General features: G+C 37.3%; 1 protein-coding gene across 2 annotated transcripts in view; it reads right to left on the bottom strand.

The window, feature by feature from the left end:
- The window catches only part of TAF4B (TATA-box binding protein associated factor 4b), a 117752-nt gene that overhangs the window by 99477 nt on the left and 1856 nt on the right, over positions 1 to 16419 (bottom strand). Inside the window, exons 2-3 of one of the 2 annotated variants that reach the window (XM_060118590.1) lie at positions 6391 to 6536; positions 4791 to 4898 (exon numbers count right to left, since the gene is read on the bottom strand). In XM_060118590.1, the coding sequence (XP_059974573.1) occupies positions 4791 to 4898; positions 6391 to 6536 (254 nt within the window). The remainder of the gene's footprint in view (positions 1 to 4790; positions 4899 to 6390; positions 6537 to 16419) is intronic. The other variant, XM_060118591.1, reaches the window with a different exon arrangement.

Below are 16419 nucleotides of genomic sequence, written 5' to 3'. Positions count from 1 at the left end.
AAATGTCATGAAGAACCTAGGGGTAAGACAGTAATAAAGACACAGACCTACTAGAGAATGGACTTGAGGATATGGGGAGGGGGAAGGGTAAGCTGTGACAAAGCGAGAGAGAGGCATGGACATATATACACTACCAAATGTAAAATAGATAGCTAGTGGGAAGCAGCCGCATAGCACAGGGAGATCAGCTCGGTGCTTTGTGACTGCCTAGAGGGGTGGGATAGGGAGGGTGGGAGGGAGGGAGACGCAAAAGGGAAGAGATATGGGAACATATGTATATGTATAACTGATTCACTTTGTTATAAAGCAGAAACTAACACACCATTGTAAAGCAATTATACTCCAATAAAGATGTAAAAAAAATACTTCTCCAAAAAAATTTGAAATAGTAAGTTTTTGTAAGAAAATATAGAATTTATTTTATAATATTCTGCTTTTTATTAAGTATAAATCTGAGAGATCTATTGATAGTCTCATATTCAGATAAGCTGCTTTTATGTAGACTATTAGAAAAGCAGTAATAGCTTTGTAATTTGTAATAACAAATATTACAAAATGTGATTATCTTATTTTCACACTGAAAAGAATTTCGGTTGTTTCTTCTATCCTCTATTAAATAAGGTGTGATTATAGCACCACCTGCAGGATAAAAAGTTTAATATAAGAAATCGCAAATTGGGTAATAATTTAGACAACCAGATTGAGATAAAGCAACAATCTTACTTTAAAGACAAACACTAAAAGTTACAGAACATGAGTAAAGTTTGAGGGTGGGGGGAGAGAACAGTATTTACAATTCACACAGAAAACTGAACACTGCACCATCATTTTAATTTAAATACTTGTGTTCTACAGGTATACAACACAAAAAGGTCAGGTTGTTATTACCCTCAAGAAAATTTCTTTCTGCAGCCATCAATATAAGTGAATCAAATATACATCAAAAATTTCCACTTTAGAAAGACTGAAGCATATATTAGATAAGAATGTTCTGGGGGTAAAAAAATGGGAAAAATTTAAAACACTGATTAATGATGAAGATGAAAACTTATGAAATGTTAAGCAAAAAAGGTAAAATTAAAAATCATACCTAAATTAGTAGTTTTATTAAATATTAACAGATCTCAAAGACAACAATGAAAATGAAGTCTCATTCTTAGTCTATCCCTAGTCCTGCTCTTCAAGGACAAGTACTGTACAGTTCCCTCTGAATCCTTTTGGAGATCTTCTAATAAACATTTTAGGTTTATGTAAACACATACTCTTTTTTCAGTGAGTATGTTTTATACTCTACCATTAATTCTCTGTACTACTATATTTAAGAAAGTAATGTCGAACTTTAGCTGTTGACTATGATTACCTCGCAGGACTGATGGGAGGGGTTCCTCAGGGGAGTACTGTCCCTCTTCCTTATGAAGCAAAATAAGGCCCAATGAAATGTGAGCTCAGGAAAAAAGTCCTATTTTTTGTGAGTAGAAGAAGCATTTGTGGCACTCCTACTTTCCTTGTCAATATTTTATTCTGTCTCCAGCACAAAATTTGTCCTTCATAACTCTTTTTAATATAGCTACTACCTGTACCTTACCAGATACCTGCAACTCTTAAGAGGCATGGAGAAACACACAATCCTGGTCTTACTCTATGTATATAATCACACTGCAGTAATGGATGGACTGTTTTAAACTCAATCATAAATCTCAATATTCTAGACCAGGCAATGCTATTTCCATGCTTTGCAAGACTGCACTGGCACTGAATAGGCATGTCTAGGGGACAGGAGAGAAAAGACCTGGGGTATATGTGAAGTAAATTGTGAAAATCAGTTATATTAATGTACAAGAGTCAGTGAAATTAATTGTATACAAATTTAACAGACTAAATTGCCTTTTAAAGAGAGTCATCCAAGTTCTAGCTCCTTATTTCCAAGAAATGCCTAAAACTGAGATGCTTTACCTCTCAAAGTGGACACAGAAATTATTCACTAACTTCACTGATAATTTCTACTGCCTTAGCCTACCACTAAGGAGCAACTCAGCTTAAAATATGCATCAATCTAAATTAAGAAAAGTTATACACACCCTGCATGGAAATAGCAACTGTAGACATATATATGGAAAAATAACCCAAGGAAAAGAATTAAACAACACATATATACCATTTTAGTACAACTATATGTACTAAATCTTTAATAAATAGATACAGTAAAAAAATTGATTTACTCAAAATACTGTGGAAGTTGAAACACCTTTCATAAAATAACTGTATTGTAAATTCTTCGAACTTCATATTTTTCTGGTGCCTCAACATCCCTACAAACAGGCTGTGAACGCCTTGCCCAGGTGACCAGGTGCACCAGTGTGATAAGGCTGGTCCCTGCCACAAGTTCTCTTTCTGCTCTCCCAACTGTGACATAATGACATTCAAACACACCAATGAAATCCCCTCACGTCTTTTGCTTGTGTACTCCATACCAACCCTCAACAAAGGCACTTGCCCCCAGGTCTTCATTCTCTCTCAGATCCCCACTTGTTGGGTTGAGCCTGCCCCGGTGCTCCTCCCATATGGCCCCCTGCATGTCGTTCCATGCCACCCTCTTCTAGGACCTGTCAGTACAGGAAGTCTCTTTCACTTTCATACAACTTCCTGTGGTGTTATTTGGTGTCCACCTCTGACTGATCAAAAAAAAAAAAATCCCATTTTAAGAAACATAATTATTTCTTACAACACATAGCAGCTATCAGTAGGCCTAAATTCATACCCTTTGGCCCAGTGATCTCCCCAGAATAACCTAAAGGAGGGGGGTGGCGGGGAGGTGGAACCTAGAGTTTGAGACAATCAGCACAGAGGTCATTAAGAAAAGAGTTTCCAGAGACAGAGACCATGGTTCAAATGCCCCCTTTGCTACATATTAGCAGAAATCATGCAAATTTCTTAACTTCTCTAAACCGATTTTCACATACATAAAGTAGAAATAATACTTCCTTACAGAATAGTCACAGGATGAAATGAAATGAGATGAGGGATGTAAAGCACTTAAAAAGTGTCCAACACATTAAGTGCTCAATAAATGGTAGCCATTATTAGCAAAAAAAAAAACAACAAAAACAAAACAAACAAAAAACAACTATGTTTAAAATCAGGTTCACTGATCACCATATCTGTTAGAGGAAGTAATATGGTTAAGTAATTCTGAAACACCAAACACCATGTTTGATCCACAGCATGGGATTTCACATAACATGCTTCAAGAAGATGTATCTTCTATACAGCAAAGGAAGTACAACAGTGGTCCCATGACCATGGGATCCACTGATTATCATATATGGCATGATCCAGAAGCTGCCTGCCTAGTAAAGTATTAGAACAGTGTGCAGAAAACACAGGTGAAGTACAAACTCAGAGACAATACTCTATGAAGATGGAATTCTATCCTCCACCTTCTAAGACTTAGTGCATACTCACTGAATCAAAAAATTCTATATGGTACTATGTCCCCAACAGGACAAATATATGAAGAACCAAGAAATCAAAGAGTCGAAGGATGAACGGATCCACTTATCATTACTCCCAAAGACCCACTGGGGGATCCTGTGCTTCTCATTCCTGCCAACAGGTGGCACACTTTCACCAAAGAACCTAGCAAGAGTCCCTATAAACTAGACACCATGGCTGCCTCTTGGACACTTCAGGGTCCCTGTGTCCAGTGACCAACAGGAAAGAGAAGAGTCATTATCATGACAGGGCTAACTGACCTGAGAACTGGAATAGGTAGGGTAGCTTTTACACAATGAAGGCCAAGAGGAGTTTATGCAGTGAATCCAGGTGATCCACTTAAGTGCCTCTTGGTATTTCCTTGCCCAATTGTGATGATAAATGGACAAGTGACACAACTCTTGCCTCAAAGGACTGTGGCAATTTGGAACTTGGACCTGTCAGGGATAAAAGTCTGATCACACTACCAGTTAAGACCCAGAAGAGTTGGTAGTTGAGTGTGGGAGGAATCTAGATGGTATCAGCTGCAGCAGTGGGGACTAGATGGTAGTCAGCTGCAGCAGTGGGGAGTGTAGTTCATCCTACTAACCTCCTCTCCTTTGCTTCTCCAGGGAAGAAACCTATAGAAATCCAAGGAGAGCTGGTTTCCAATGCATATGAGGAAGTACATCCCAGCAATTCAAGTAGACTGTGATACACCATCACAAAGAGATTTGTGTTATCCTAGTTGTTGGGAATGCTATTCAGACAGACGACAATTGTCAGCTCCTTCAGAGTCTGCTTCGGCTACAGAGAATTACCTGCCCATGAGCACAACTCTCCCTGGAGAGTCCACATCCCATGACTGATGACAGGGGGAAAATTATGGCTCATCCAACCACATTGGCACACAGTGGGACAACTCTGACGGGCCACACTTGCTCCAAAGCTCTCCATCAGGTTGGCTGAGGCTTTATTGGACCTGCATCTAGTTCAAACTCTTACTCTCCTTCCCTTCCACAGGTATCAATCCCTAATAAATATCCCATACACCAAAATTCTGTTCCAGCACCTGCTTCTAGACACTGTGACACATGAACATTAGATGCATTTGTATTAATTTAATACATTTGAATAAATCTGATATTCCAAGAATATACACCATGTTCATCTTGCGTTTCCCATACTTCCAACAGTTCCCAGTTTAATAAGTGTCCTCACATATCACTGAATTGCTCTCTTCAGGAAATAGCTAGCAATAAATAATAACGAAAATGAGAAAATAACCAGTGCGCACATGGCCACAAGTCACAACTTACTTGCACTGGGGAAGGCTTCGGAACAGTGGTTACCACAGTAGTTCCTATTTGTGCCAGTTGTTTAACAGGTGCCACTGCCACCTTCTTGATTAACTGTGAACTAGAATTCTTGGGGGGGAGGGGGAGATAGTACAGAGTCATCAGCATTAGTAATTTAAAATTAATCGGTACTATGGCAAACATCAAAACACTTTACCACAGCAAACTTCTTTGTTATAACTGGTTTTATAACCTCATGAATTTTATGCATATTTTCTACTATTAACCTAACTCATCAATTAGCCAGTTGACACTCATTTCTTATTCCTAAAGAGGCAACTGATTAAACAGATAAATATCACAGTATTTCTGCATTAAAATATTGAATTTTACTCTTTGGCTCACACAGAAAACATACAGATACTTTTTTTTTTTTTTTTTTTGGTCATTTCTACTGCTGGTATCCTTTTAGTCTTTTTTTAAAAATAACTTTATATTTTTTGTGATATAATTGACATATAACATTGCGTAAATTTAAGGTGTACAATGTGATTTGATATATTTATATATTGCAGTGTGATTCCCACCATAACATTAGCTAACATCTATATCATATCACATAATTATCATTTTTCTTTATTGAAGTATAGTTGATGTACAGTATTATATAAGTTTCAGGTTTACAACATGTCAATTCACAATTCTTAAAGGTTATACTCCATTTATAGTTATTTTAAAAGATTGTCTATATTCCCTGTGTTGTACAATATATCCTTGTAGCTGATTTATTTTATATATAGTAGTTTGTATCTCTTAATTTTCTACCTCTATCTTGCCCCTCCCCCTTAGATTCTTATTTAATATATGATTATAAACAAAAGTCTGCTAACCTACCCATAGCAAACAAGAAAGGGAAGGAGCAGCTATCATTGACAGATATAGAAATAGAGAAAATGACTGGCTGAAAACCTATATCAAATTATGAGAGAGTGGGTTGGGGGAAACTGGCAAAAAATGATATTACCACAGAATACAATGAAACTTTTTATTAGGGTGAGCCTGCTTCACTAAGAAAATACTATACTACATTCCACATTTTCTGTTTAACCAAAGAAAGATGCTCATAAAAATATTTTTTTTTAACTCTGGCACACACAGGATAAGCTTTAGTTACCTAGAAAGATGATCACGTATGTAAAATAAATCATCTTCTAACAACGCCAAGTTAACGAAATATTACAGCAGATTTCTAATTTTTTAAAGGTAATTCCTATACGATATGGATAAAAAAGAATACTATAAATTGTAGTGTTAATGTTTTACCACAAATTAAAATTGAAGCAGAATGGCTATTTTCTTCCCGTTTAGAGATGCACATAGCCCTTTGAACATCCCCTTGAGGACAAGAAAATCTTTGAGTACAAAGATTAACTTATTAGTTTTGCCAAACGACAAAACCAAACACCTAGATTAAATGAACATATTCAAAGAAAGTAGCTTAATTCAAAAAGTTGAGCAGAACCATCTCTTCTATTATTTTTACTGGCAAATATATACACATCTATATGAAGATAACTGCTGGAAAACTGAGGAGGATGAAAAAAACTTTAATGTACATTACCTGCATTGTACAGATTTTGACTGTTTGAGTATTCGTTGGTACAGCTGGCCTTGAAGTTATGTTACTTGTGGTCTCGGTTCTTGTTACAGCTTGCTGAGGAGATACCAACATCAACTGACCACTGTTACTTTTGATTAACACTGTTCCTATAGTTAAAAGAAAACAAAATGTGAGCTAATAAATGAAGTATTATCATCACATATTGTTCTCCCACTTCTTTCAGTGCTATAAAATGTTCTGAATAAGTGATTAGTTAGTACATACTGAATTCCATGTCTGCTAATTAAGATATATAATATGGAAAAAATGTTGTCACTCAAAGCTATTTAAAATATTAAAAGTCTAGACATATGAACAAGATACTCCTGAAGAAGGCAAAACACTTTTCCTCATGACATCAAACTATTTATAATGTTATAGTAAGACGGTATGGTAACAGCACAAGACTATACAAACTGACCAATGGAGTAGAATAGAAAACCCCCAAATAGACCCCAAATAGCCCACAGATACGTCATATCAAATTTTTCTAAAAGCACTGCAGATCAGTGAGAAAAAGAGATACTATTCAATAAATAGGGCTTGTTCAATTAACTAATGGAAAAGATGAAAAGTTTCACACCATACACAAAAAACCAAGGGCATTAAGGATACAAGGATAAAAAGTAAAAACTTTTAAACTTTTAGACAATGTAGAAAACTGTCATTCTGAACGGGGATAGGGAAAAATTTCTTAAATAAGTAAAGTTTGATACATACAACTATATTTTATTTTATTTTATTTATTTGTTTGTTTTTGCGGTACGCGGGCCTCTCACTGCTGTGGCCTCTCCCCGTTGCGGAGCACAGGCTCTGGATGCGCAGGCCCAGCAGCCATGGCTCACGGGCCCAGCTGCTCCGCGGCATGTGGGATCTTCCCGGACTGGGGCACGAACCCGTGTCCCCTGCATTGGCAGGTGGACTCTCAACCACTGCGCCACCAGGGAAGCCCACAACTATATTTTAAAAACTTTTGTTCAGCAAAAGATATCATCAGGTAAAAAGACAAACCACAAAATTGGAGAAAATTTAGGGACTTCCCTGGTGGTGCAGTGGTTAAAAATCCACCTGCCAAGGCAGGGGACACAGGTTTGATCCCCAGTCCAGGAAGATCCCACATGCCGTGGAGCAACTAAGCCCGTGCACCACACTACTGAGCCCACGTGCCTAGAGCCTGTCCTCTGCAATGAGAAGCCACCACAATGAGAAGCCCACGCACCGCGACGAAGAGTAGCCCCTGCTCACAGCGACTAGAGAAAGCCCCTGCGCAGCAACACACAACACAGCCAAAAATAAATAAATTAAAAAAATAAAATAAAACTAAAAAAGAAAAAATTGGAGAAAATTTTAGTTCACGTATATTCAAGGAACAAATATCCAAAATGCAAAAAAGAAACACAGATACCAGTGACAGGGAAAGGTAAATTAAGACCAAAGTGAGATATCACTTTATATCTACCTAGACAGAAAAAAATTAAGAAGTCCAGTGACAATATTAAGTGTTAGAGAGATGTGCAGCAACAAAAACTCTCAACATCTTTAGGCTGATAGTGTAATTTGGTACAACTGCTTTGTTCAACTCTACACTGTTGTGCCAAACTGGTTCCAATTTGCATACCCTCTAACCCAGTATTTCTAATGTAAAGAGACTGCTGTCCATGTAAGTAGGAGGTACAAACAAGAATATTCATAGCTGGAGTTCCATTTCTGGAATGGCAGCATGAAAAGCTCAGTAAAGCCACTCCCCAGAAAAACAAGCATAACGTGAAAATTATTTTTAAAAACAACCATTTAAAGTCTTTGGGAATGCCCTAAGGCATACAGAAAATGACTAGAAAATTATTAAAGAGAATCTACTAAAACTCAGAACAGCAAGAATCTGTGGCATCTGAACCATGACCCACTCCCTCTCCTTTCTCAGTTCAGGCACTGTGGACAACACAAGGCCTCCCTCTTCCCCAAACTCCCAGTTGAGGGCTATGGTATCTCCCTGGGAGAAGCAGGCCACTAGCATTTCCCATCTCTGCCACCCCAACTTGCATACAGAAGAGAACAAATTTTAAATAAGTGCATCCAAGAGTTTCCAGGCTTCTTGTTTCACCCATCCCTACTCAGAAAGGGAAGGCTTTACCCCAGGGATGGCTCAGAGAATACTTGGGGCCCAATCACCCTCACCCCAGTTCTTTCATAGGGTGGAGGTTCCACACTGGAAGAGGTAAGCAGAAAGACCAGAGGCTACCACCCATGCCCAGTACCCCACTTCTAAAACATGGATATCACTCAGAAAGAAACATGCCACAGCCCTGGGTACTTGCTCCAAACATCTCCCAAAAGAAACTGACTTTATTTCCAACAGAGTGTGGGAAAGGTCAAGGCTAAGGTCACTCTCAAGTACAACAGAACAATTAAAAGGTTTCTGGTATCTTCATGACAGATATAAGCTAAGTCACAGGCATATCTCCAGTTTACAAGAGAGAACAAGATAAAGAAACAACTAAGAAGGTCCCTTCTGGGGGTCAGAACCTCAAGCAATGACCTCAAAAACTACCCCTTGTAAAGGAGTCCACATTTAATTGAATCAGACTAGGCTCTAGGGCACTGCTGAAAACAAGAGGGTAACTGGCTGGCAGTGAGTGGAGCCTAACAGTTAGGCGTGACACCAGCTGAAGCAGAAAGCTTAACAGAGAGATCAGAGAAAGAAACAGTCAAAAAGAGCCCTGCTAAAACCACTGTCATCCCAGGGTGGCTGTGCTTATGCCCAAAGCTGTACCCTGTGAGGAAAACAGACTTCACTAAAATAACACAGCCATTTAAAAAAATAAACAAACAAACAAACAACAATAACCCACTCAGGGAAGTAAAGACCAGTATCTAGACTTGCTATAATATATTAGTTTTGGGGCTTCCCTGGTAGTGCAGTGGTTGAGAATCTGCCTGCCAATGCAGGGGACACAGGTTCGAGCCCTGGTCTGGGAGGATCCCACATGCTGCGGAGCAACTAGGCCCGTGAGCCACAACTACTGAGCCTGCGGGTCTGGAGCCTGTGCTCCGCAACAACAGAGGCCGCGATAGTGAGAGGCCCGCGCATCGCGATGAAGAGTGGCCCCCACTTGCCACAACTAGAGAAAGCCCTCACACAGAAATGAAGACCCAACACAGCAAAAATAAATTAATTAATTAATAAACTCCTACCCCCAACATCTTCTTAAAAATATATATATATATATATATGTTTTGCTTAACAAATTACAAGACATACAAAGAAAAAGAAAAGTGTGACAGAAAAAGGCAGGCAACAGAAACCACCTATGAGGGACTAGATGTTAGATTTAACAAAGATATCAAAGTAACTGTAATAAATATGTCAAGAAACTAAAGGAAATCATGCTTAAAGAAGGAAGATATGATGATGATGATCTCAACAAATAGAGAATACCATTAGAGAAATAAATATTATAAAAAAAGGAATTCTGTAGTTAAAAAGTACAGTAACTGAGGGCTTCCCTGGTGGCACAGTGGTTGAGAGCCCGCCTGCCGATGCAGGGGACACAGGTTCGTGCCCCGGTCTGGAAGGATCCCATAGGCCGCGGAGCAGCTAGGCCCCTAAGCCATGGCCGCTGAGCCTGCGCATCCGGAGCCTGTGCTCCGCGACGGGAGAGGCCACAACAGTGAGAGGCCCGCATGCAGCAAAAAAAAAAAAAAAAAAAGTACAATAACTGAAATAAAAATTTCACTAGAGAGGCTTAACAGCAGACTTGAATGAACAGAAGATAAGTCAGTGAACTTGAAGATAGTTCAATAGAGATTATGCAATCCAAAGAACTGAGAGAAAAAAGCATTTCAAGAAAAATGAACAGAGCTTCATAGAAATGCAGGACAATGATAGGCACACCAACATAGGTATAATGTGAGTACCAGAAAGAGCAGGGGAGGGAGGGGAAGGAGGGAGGGGGGGAGGGGGGGAGAGAGAGAGAGAGATAGGAACAGAAAAAAAATTCAAAGAAATAATGGCTGACAATTTCCCAAATTTGATGAAAAATAATCTAAACATCCAAGTAGCTCAACGAACTCTAAGTAAGATAAATGCAAAGAGACCCACACCAAGACACAACATGATAAAAATGTACAAAGAGAAAATCTTGAGAACACCAGGGGAAAAATGTACAAGAGTACTGCATTAATAGGATTAACAGCTAACTTCTCATTAGAAACAATGGAGGCCAGACAGCAGGGGTATGACACATTCCACTTGCTGCGGAAAAAACAAAAAACAAAAAAAAACCAACTATCAACCAACAATCAGATATTCCCTGAAAATATCCGTCAAAAAAGGAGACAAAATAAAGACATCCTAGACTGGGATTGACATATACACATTACTATATATAAAATAGATAACTAATAAGAACCTACTGTATAGCACAGGGAACTCTACTCAATACTCTGTAATGGCCTATATGGGAAAAGAATCTAAAAAAAGAGTGGATATATGTATATGTAAAACAGATTCACTTTGCTGTACACCTGAAACTAACACAACATTGTAAATCAAATATGCCCCAATAAAAACTTAAAAAAAAAAAAAAAAGACATCCTCCTTAGAGGACTGAGTGCTAGCAGACAAACCAGACAGGAAATACTAAATGAAGTTCTTCAGGCTGAAAACAAGAGACTCCAGAAAGTAACTCAAACTCACATGAAAAGGGCACTGGTAAAGTTAATTATATAATTTATATGCATATTACTGCTTTATCTTAATGGGTTTAAAAAACAACTATATAGAACAATATACATAATTGTATTCTTGAACCTATAACATATTAGAAATGTAACGTATTTGTGAACAATAACACAAAGAAAGTGGTCAGGAGCAAAGTTGTACTGCACTAAGGAAATGACTTCAGATGGTAACTGGAATCTATAGGAACAAATGAAGAAAACTAGGAATGGTAAATAAGAAGGAATAAAACAAATGCTACAAATATATCCTTGTGATCTTTTCTTCTGTCAGCATCTTTAAAAGACATATAATTACATAAGGTAATAATTATAACAAGGTATTGTTGGGTTTGTAACATATCTAGATGCAATGTGTAGAGCAATAATAGCACAAAAATAAAAAAGAGGAAAATGAGCTAAATAGGAAAAGCGTTTCTACATCTCACTGAAACAAGTTAATATAAATGTGAAGTAAATTTTAATAAGATGCATATTGTAAGAGCAATCACTAAAAATATATATGTATTCTTAAAAAATATTATAAAGGAATTAAAATGTTGCACTAGAAAATATTCACTTAATGCAAAGGAAAGAGGGAACAGAGGAAGAACAAAAAAGAGAAAATATATAGAAACAAAAGTAAATGGCAGGCCTAAACCCAACTATATCAGTAACATTAAATGTGAATGGATTAAATAATCCAATCAAAAGGCAAAAAGTGTCAGACCCAATTATAAAATAGGATTCTACTATATGCTGCCTACAGAAGACACACTTTAGACTCAAAGACACTAAAAAGGTCAAAGTAAAAGGACAGAAAAGACATCATCCAACAGCAACCATAAGAAAACTGGAATGGCCATACTAATATCAGACAATAGAGTAAAACATAATGTGTTACTGGAGATAAAGAGTGGTACTTTATAATCGATAAAACAGCCAATGGATCAGGAAGATCTAACAATTACAAACATATATGCACCAAACAACAAAGCCCAAAATATATGAAGACATGTTGACATAAACGAAGGAAAAAAATAGAGAATTCAACAATAATACTTGGGGGACCTCAACACTCTACTTTCAATGAAAGATAGATGTCTAGGTAGAAGATCAACTAGGAAATCATGAACAGCAATATAAACCAACCATACCTAAAACACATCAATAGTATACTCCACCCAACAACAGCATTCTTCTTAAGTGTACGTGGAACAGTCTCAGGATAGACTACATGCTAGGATATAAAACAAGTTTAAATAAATTTAAAAGGACTGAAATCATAAAATGTGTGGTCTCCAACTACAATGGAATGAAATTAGAAATCAGTAACAAAAAGAAATTAGGGGAACTCACAAATATGTAGAAATTAATTACTCCTAAGTAGCCAGTTGGTCAATTAAGAAATCACAACGGAAACTGGACTATACTTTGAGATGAATGAAAATGAAGACACAACATACCCAAATTTATGTGATGCAGCTAAAGTAGTGTTTAAGGGAAATTTATACAGCTGACCCTGAACAACGTGGGAGTTGGAGATACTGATGCCCCACACCCTTGTTCCATTGAAAATCTGCATGTATCTTTACAGTTGGCCCTCCATATCTGAAGTTCCGCATCCACAGATTCAACTGATTGCAGCTCACGTCGTAGCACAGTATACACTTATTGAAAAAAATCTGAGTATAAGTGGACCTGTGCAGTTCAAACCCGTGTTGTACACAGGTCAACTGTTGTTGTAAATCACTCTATTTTAAAAGAAGGATTAGGGCTTCCCTGGTGGCACAGTGGTTAAGAATCTGCCTACCAATGCAGGGAACGCAGGTTCAAGCCCTGGTCCGGGAAGATGCTACACGCCACAGAGCAACTAAGCCCGTGCGCCACAACTACTGAGCCTGCGCTCTAGAGCCCACAAGCCACAACTACTGCAGCCCGCACGCCTAGAGCTCATGCTCTGCAACAAAAGAAGCCACCACAATGAGAAGCCCGCGCACCACAACAAAGAGTAGCCCCTGCTCGTCGCAACTAGAGAAAGCCCACGCGCAGCAATGAAGACCCAACACAGCCAAAAATAAATAAATAAATAAATAAATAAATAAATAAATTTATATATATATTAAAAAAAAAGATCTGAGGAGATGTGGGAAGGCCTGAAGGATTTCAAGTAGGAGAGACATTATTATATTTGCATTTCAAAAAAATAAAAGAAGGATTATTTGAATTAATAACTTAACCTTCTATCTTAAGACATTAGGGAAAAAAACAAAATAAAAACTATAGCAAGCAGACGAAAGAAAATTAATAAAGATTAGAGCAGGGGTCAATACAATAGAGAATAGAAAAACTACTGAGAAAAATCAAAACAAAAGTTGGTCTCTGAACAGACCAACAAAATTGACAAATCTTTACCTAGATTAACTAAGAGAAAAGGAGAGAAGGTTCAATTTGCTAAAATTAGGAATGAAAGAGGGGATATGACCACTAATCTTACAGAAAGAAGGATTATAATAGAATACTATGACCTATCATAAACCAATAAATTGGATAAATAATATGAAATGGACAAATTCTTAGAAACACATAAACTACTAAAACTAACTTAAGAAAATGGGCAACCTGAATAGATCTCTAACAAACACAGATTGAATTAATAATCAAAAATAGTATCCACAAGATAAGCTCAGTTCCAGATGGCTTCACTGATGAATTCTACCAAACATTTAAGGAAAAATAAATCCTTCACAGATCCTTCTAAAAACCAGAAGAGGAAACGTGTCAATTCATTCTGTAAGGTCGGTATTACCCTGATATTAAAACCAAACAAAGACATCACAAGAAAACCAGAGACCAAAATGTCTTATGTATACCAATGCAAAAATTCTCAACAAAGTACTACCAACTGAATCCAGCAACATTTAAAAAGTGTTATACCCCATGACCAAGTGATATTTATCTCAGCATGCAAGGTTGGTTTAAGACCCACAGTGAACACCATACTTAGTGGTGAAAGACTAAATGCTTTTCCCCTAAGATCAGGAACATTTGAGATGAGGAATGAGACAAAGATGCCTATAATCACTACCACTTTCATTTAACATTATACTGAGAGTTCTAACCAGGGCAATTAAGCAAGAAAATAAAATAAAAGGCATCCAGAATAGAAAGTAAAACTATTATGATCTTCTATATAAAAATCCAAACAAATCCACGAAAAAAGCCATTAAAATTAATAAATGAGTTCAGCTAGGAAGAAGGATACAAGATCAACTGTATTAAAAAAATCAACTGTATTTCTATACATTTCCAATGACTAACTATAAATGGAATTAAAAAAAATTCTATTTACAATAGCATCAAAAATAATATACTTTAGGAATAAATTTAACAAAAGAAGTGCAAAAGCAATACTCTGGAAACTACAAACTGTTGCTGAAAGAAATTAAACATCTATATAAATGGAAAGACATCCCATGTTTGTGGACTGAGACTTACACTTACTTTGCAGGACTGTTAAAGGGATCAAATGAGACAATATGAGCAAATTTATGAACTTTAAAGTTATTGGTGGTAGTTGTTATTAATGCCTTAAGGTCCACAACCTTTGAGTCTTTCTAACTCAAATATGAGTTAAAGTGACTTCACAGCCTTAGAAACCCAAACAGTGGAGGGTGCATATGGTGAGCACTGAAGACAATTGCCTCTCATTTCATGACGTCCAGGAGCACTGTTACAACTGTGGGGGCAGATGATCATGTACTATTCCCTTGATAAAGCTAGGGTGGAAACAAGAACCACGAAGATTATCCAGGAACGAATACAGGAATTTGAGAAATGCAAAACCTATACCATGTCTCAGCATGAAGGAGTTGATGAAAAAGGACCCGAACCATTTCACAAGCAACTTTCACAAACTTCTGTACAGTAAGACTGAGAAGCAGAATCTATGAAGCACAGTCTATGACAAAAGAAGCAATCAAGTCCTTACTCATCACTCTGAAATACATGATAGAAGGGACACAGAATACCAAAAACGGAAAGAGCCACAGTCTGGTCTAAATCCCACAAATTCATAAAAAAGAAGACTGAAGAGATTACAAAAAATATTCGACAGAATAATCTTCAGGGCTTTGCTACAGTTTCTTTCATTTCCTCACAATGCCCCCCTTTTTGTTTCCAGCTCCTGCTCCCTAGAAAAACCTGTGGTGCATATGCATTTTTTAAAAACTAGTTCTGTTCACAGAGGAAATTCTGAAGTAAAGAGAAATCAAATACTTAAAGTATTCATCACCTTGGGAAAATCAGAGCTGACTCCTATGTAATTTAAGCATCCTTGAGCAATCCTCTGCTAATCCTCAGTATATAAAAGAAGTAGAACAAGACCTTTTTAAAATGTTATTTTAATCAGTGTTTCTATGTCATTCCTCAAGTATCGGTTATCTTATTGTGCATCTGTGTGAACACAAATATGAGCTTCTGCTACACCTCAGCAGAAATTCCAAAAGCTGCTCTTCAAGGTACCTTCTCACCTCCTCTCTAAATAACAACTCCTAAAGGCAATTCATCTCCTCTCTTTTGTGGGAGTTTATCCATGGTCGACAGCATAACAAGTTTTAGTGTAGTGCATACTTAGGCTGTGGTCCTGGTTTGCTGTTGTTTTGCTCTAGCAAGTTTCAGTTTGTGTTTCTCTGTGTAATAAAAAGATCAGGCCCTAAAATTCTATAAATCGCCTTTTAACATTGCTACCCAAGGAGGCATATTGTACACACACCAAGTGGTAAGCACAGTGTTGCGGAAAGAGTAGAGTTAAACAGACCTGAATTCAAATTCCCTCTGACATCTATGACTTGTCTGGCATTGGGCAAATTCTTTACCCTCAGAGACCTTTTTCCTTATTTGCTATATATCTATTATGACCAGCAAACAAAAGAATATAAATAATGTATAATAATAATAATGGATGAAAACTTCCCAGCAATATAATGTTGTATGTCAATTGTAGCTCAATTTTTTTAAAAAGTGCTTAGCACAGTACGCCCTCAATAAGTGATCCGTTCCCACTTACAAGCAAGTTTCCACTCCTAAAAGTTCTTCTCTCTTAATACTTTTTTGATTGTTTCTAAACAAACTTCACTGACTAGATAGGAATTTTGTTTTTAACAAATTAGGAGTAATTTCATTCAAACACATTCATAGCTACTTTATAAGAGTGCATGTAGGATGACAATTTAGAACCAGCAGAAAATGTATCCAGCGGTGCACACAGCCTTA

This window comes from Mesoplodon densirostris, chromosome 15 (genome assembly GCF_025265405.1).
Source record: "Mesoplodon densirostris isolate mMesDen1 chromosome 15, mMesDen1 primary haplotype, whole genome shotgun sequence".
Lineage (NCBI taxonomy): Eukaryota > Metazoa > Chordata > Mammalia > Artiodactyla > Ziphiidae > Mesoplodon > Mesoplodon densirostris.
The sequence above is the reverse complement of the archived record's forward strand: the minus strand, read 5'-3'. Positions and strand labels throughout refer to the sequence as shown.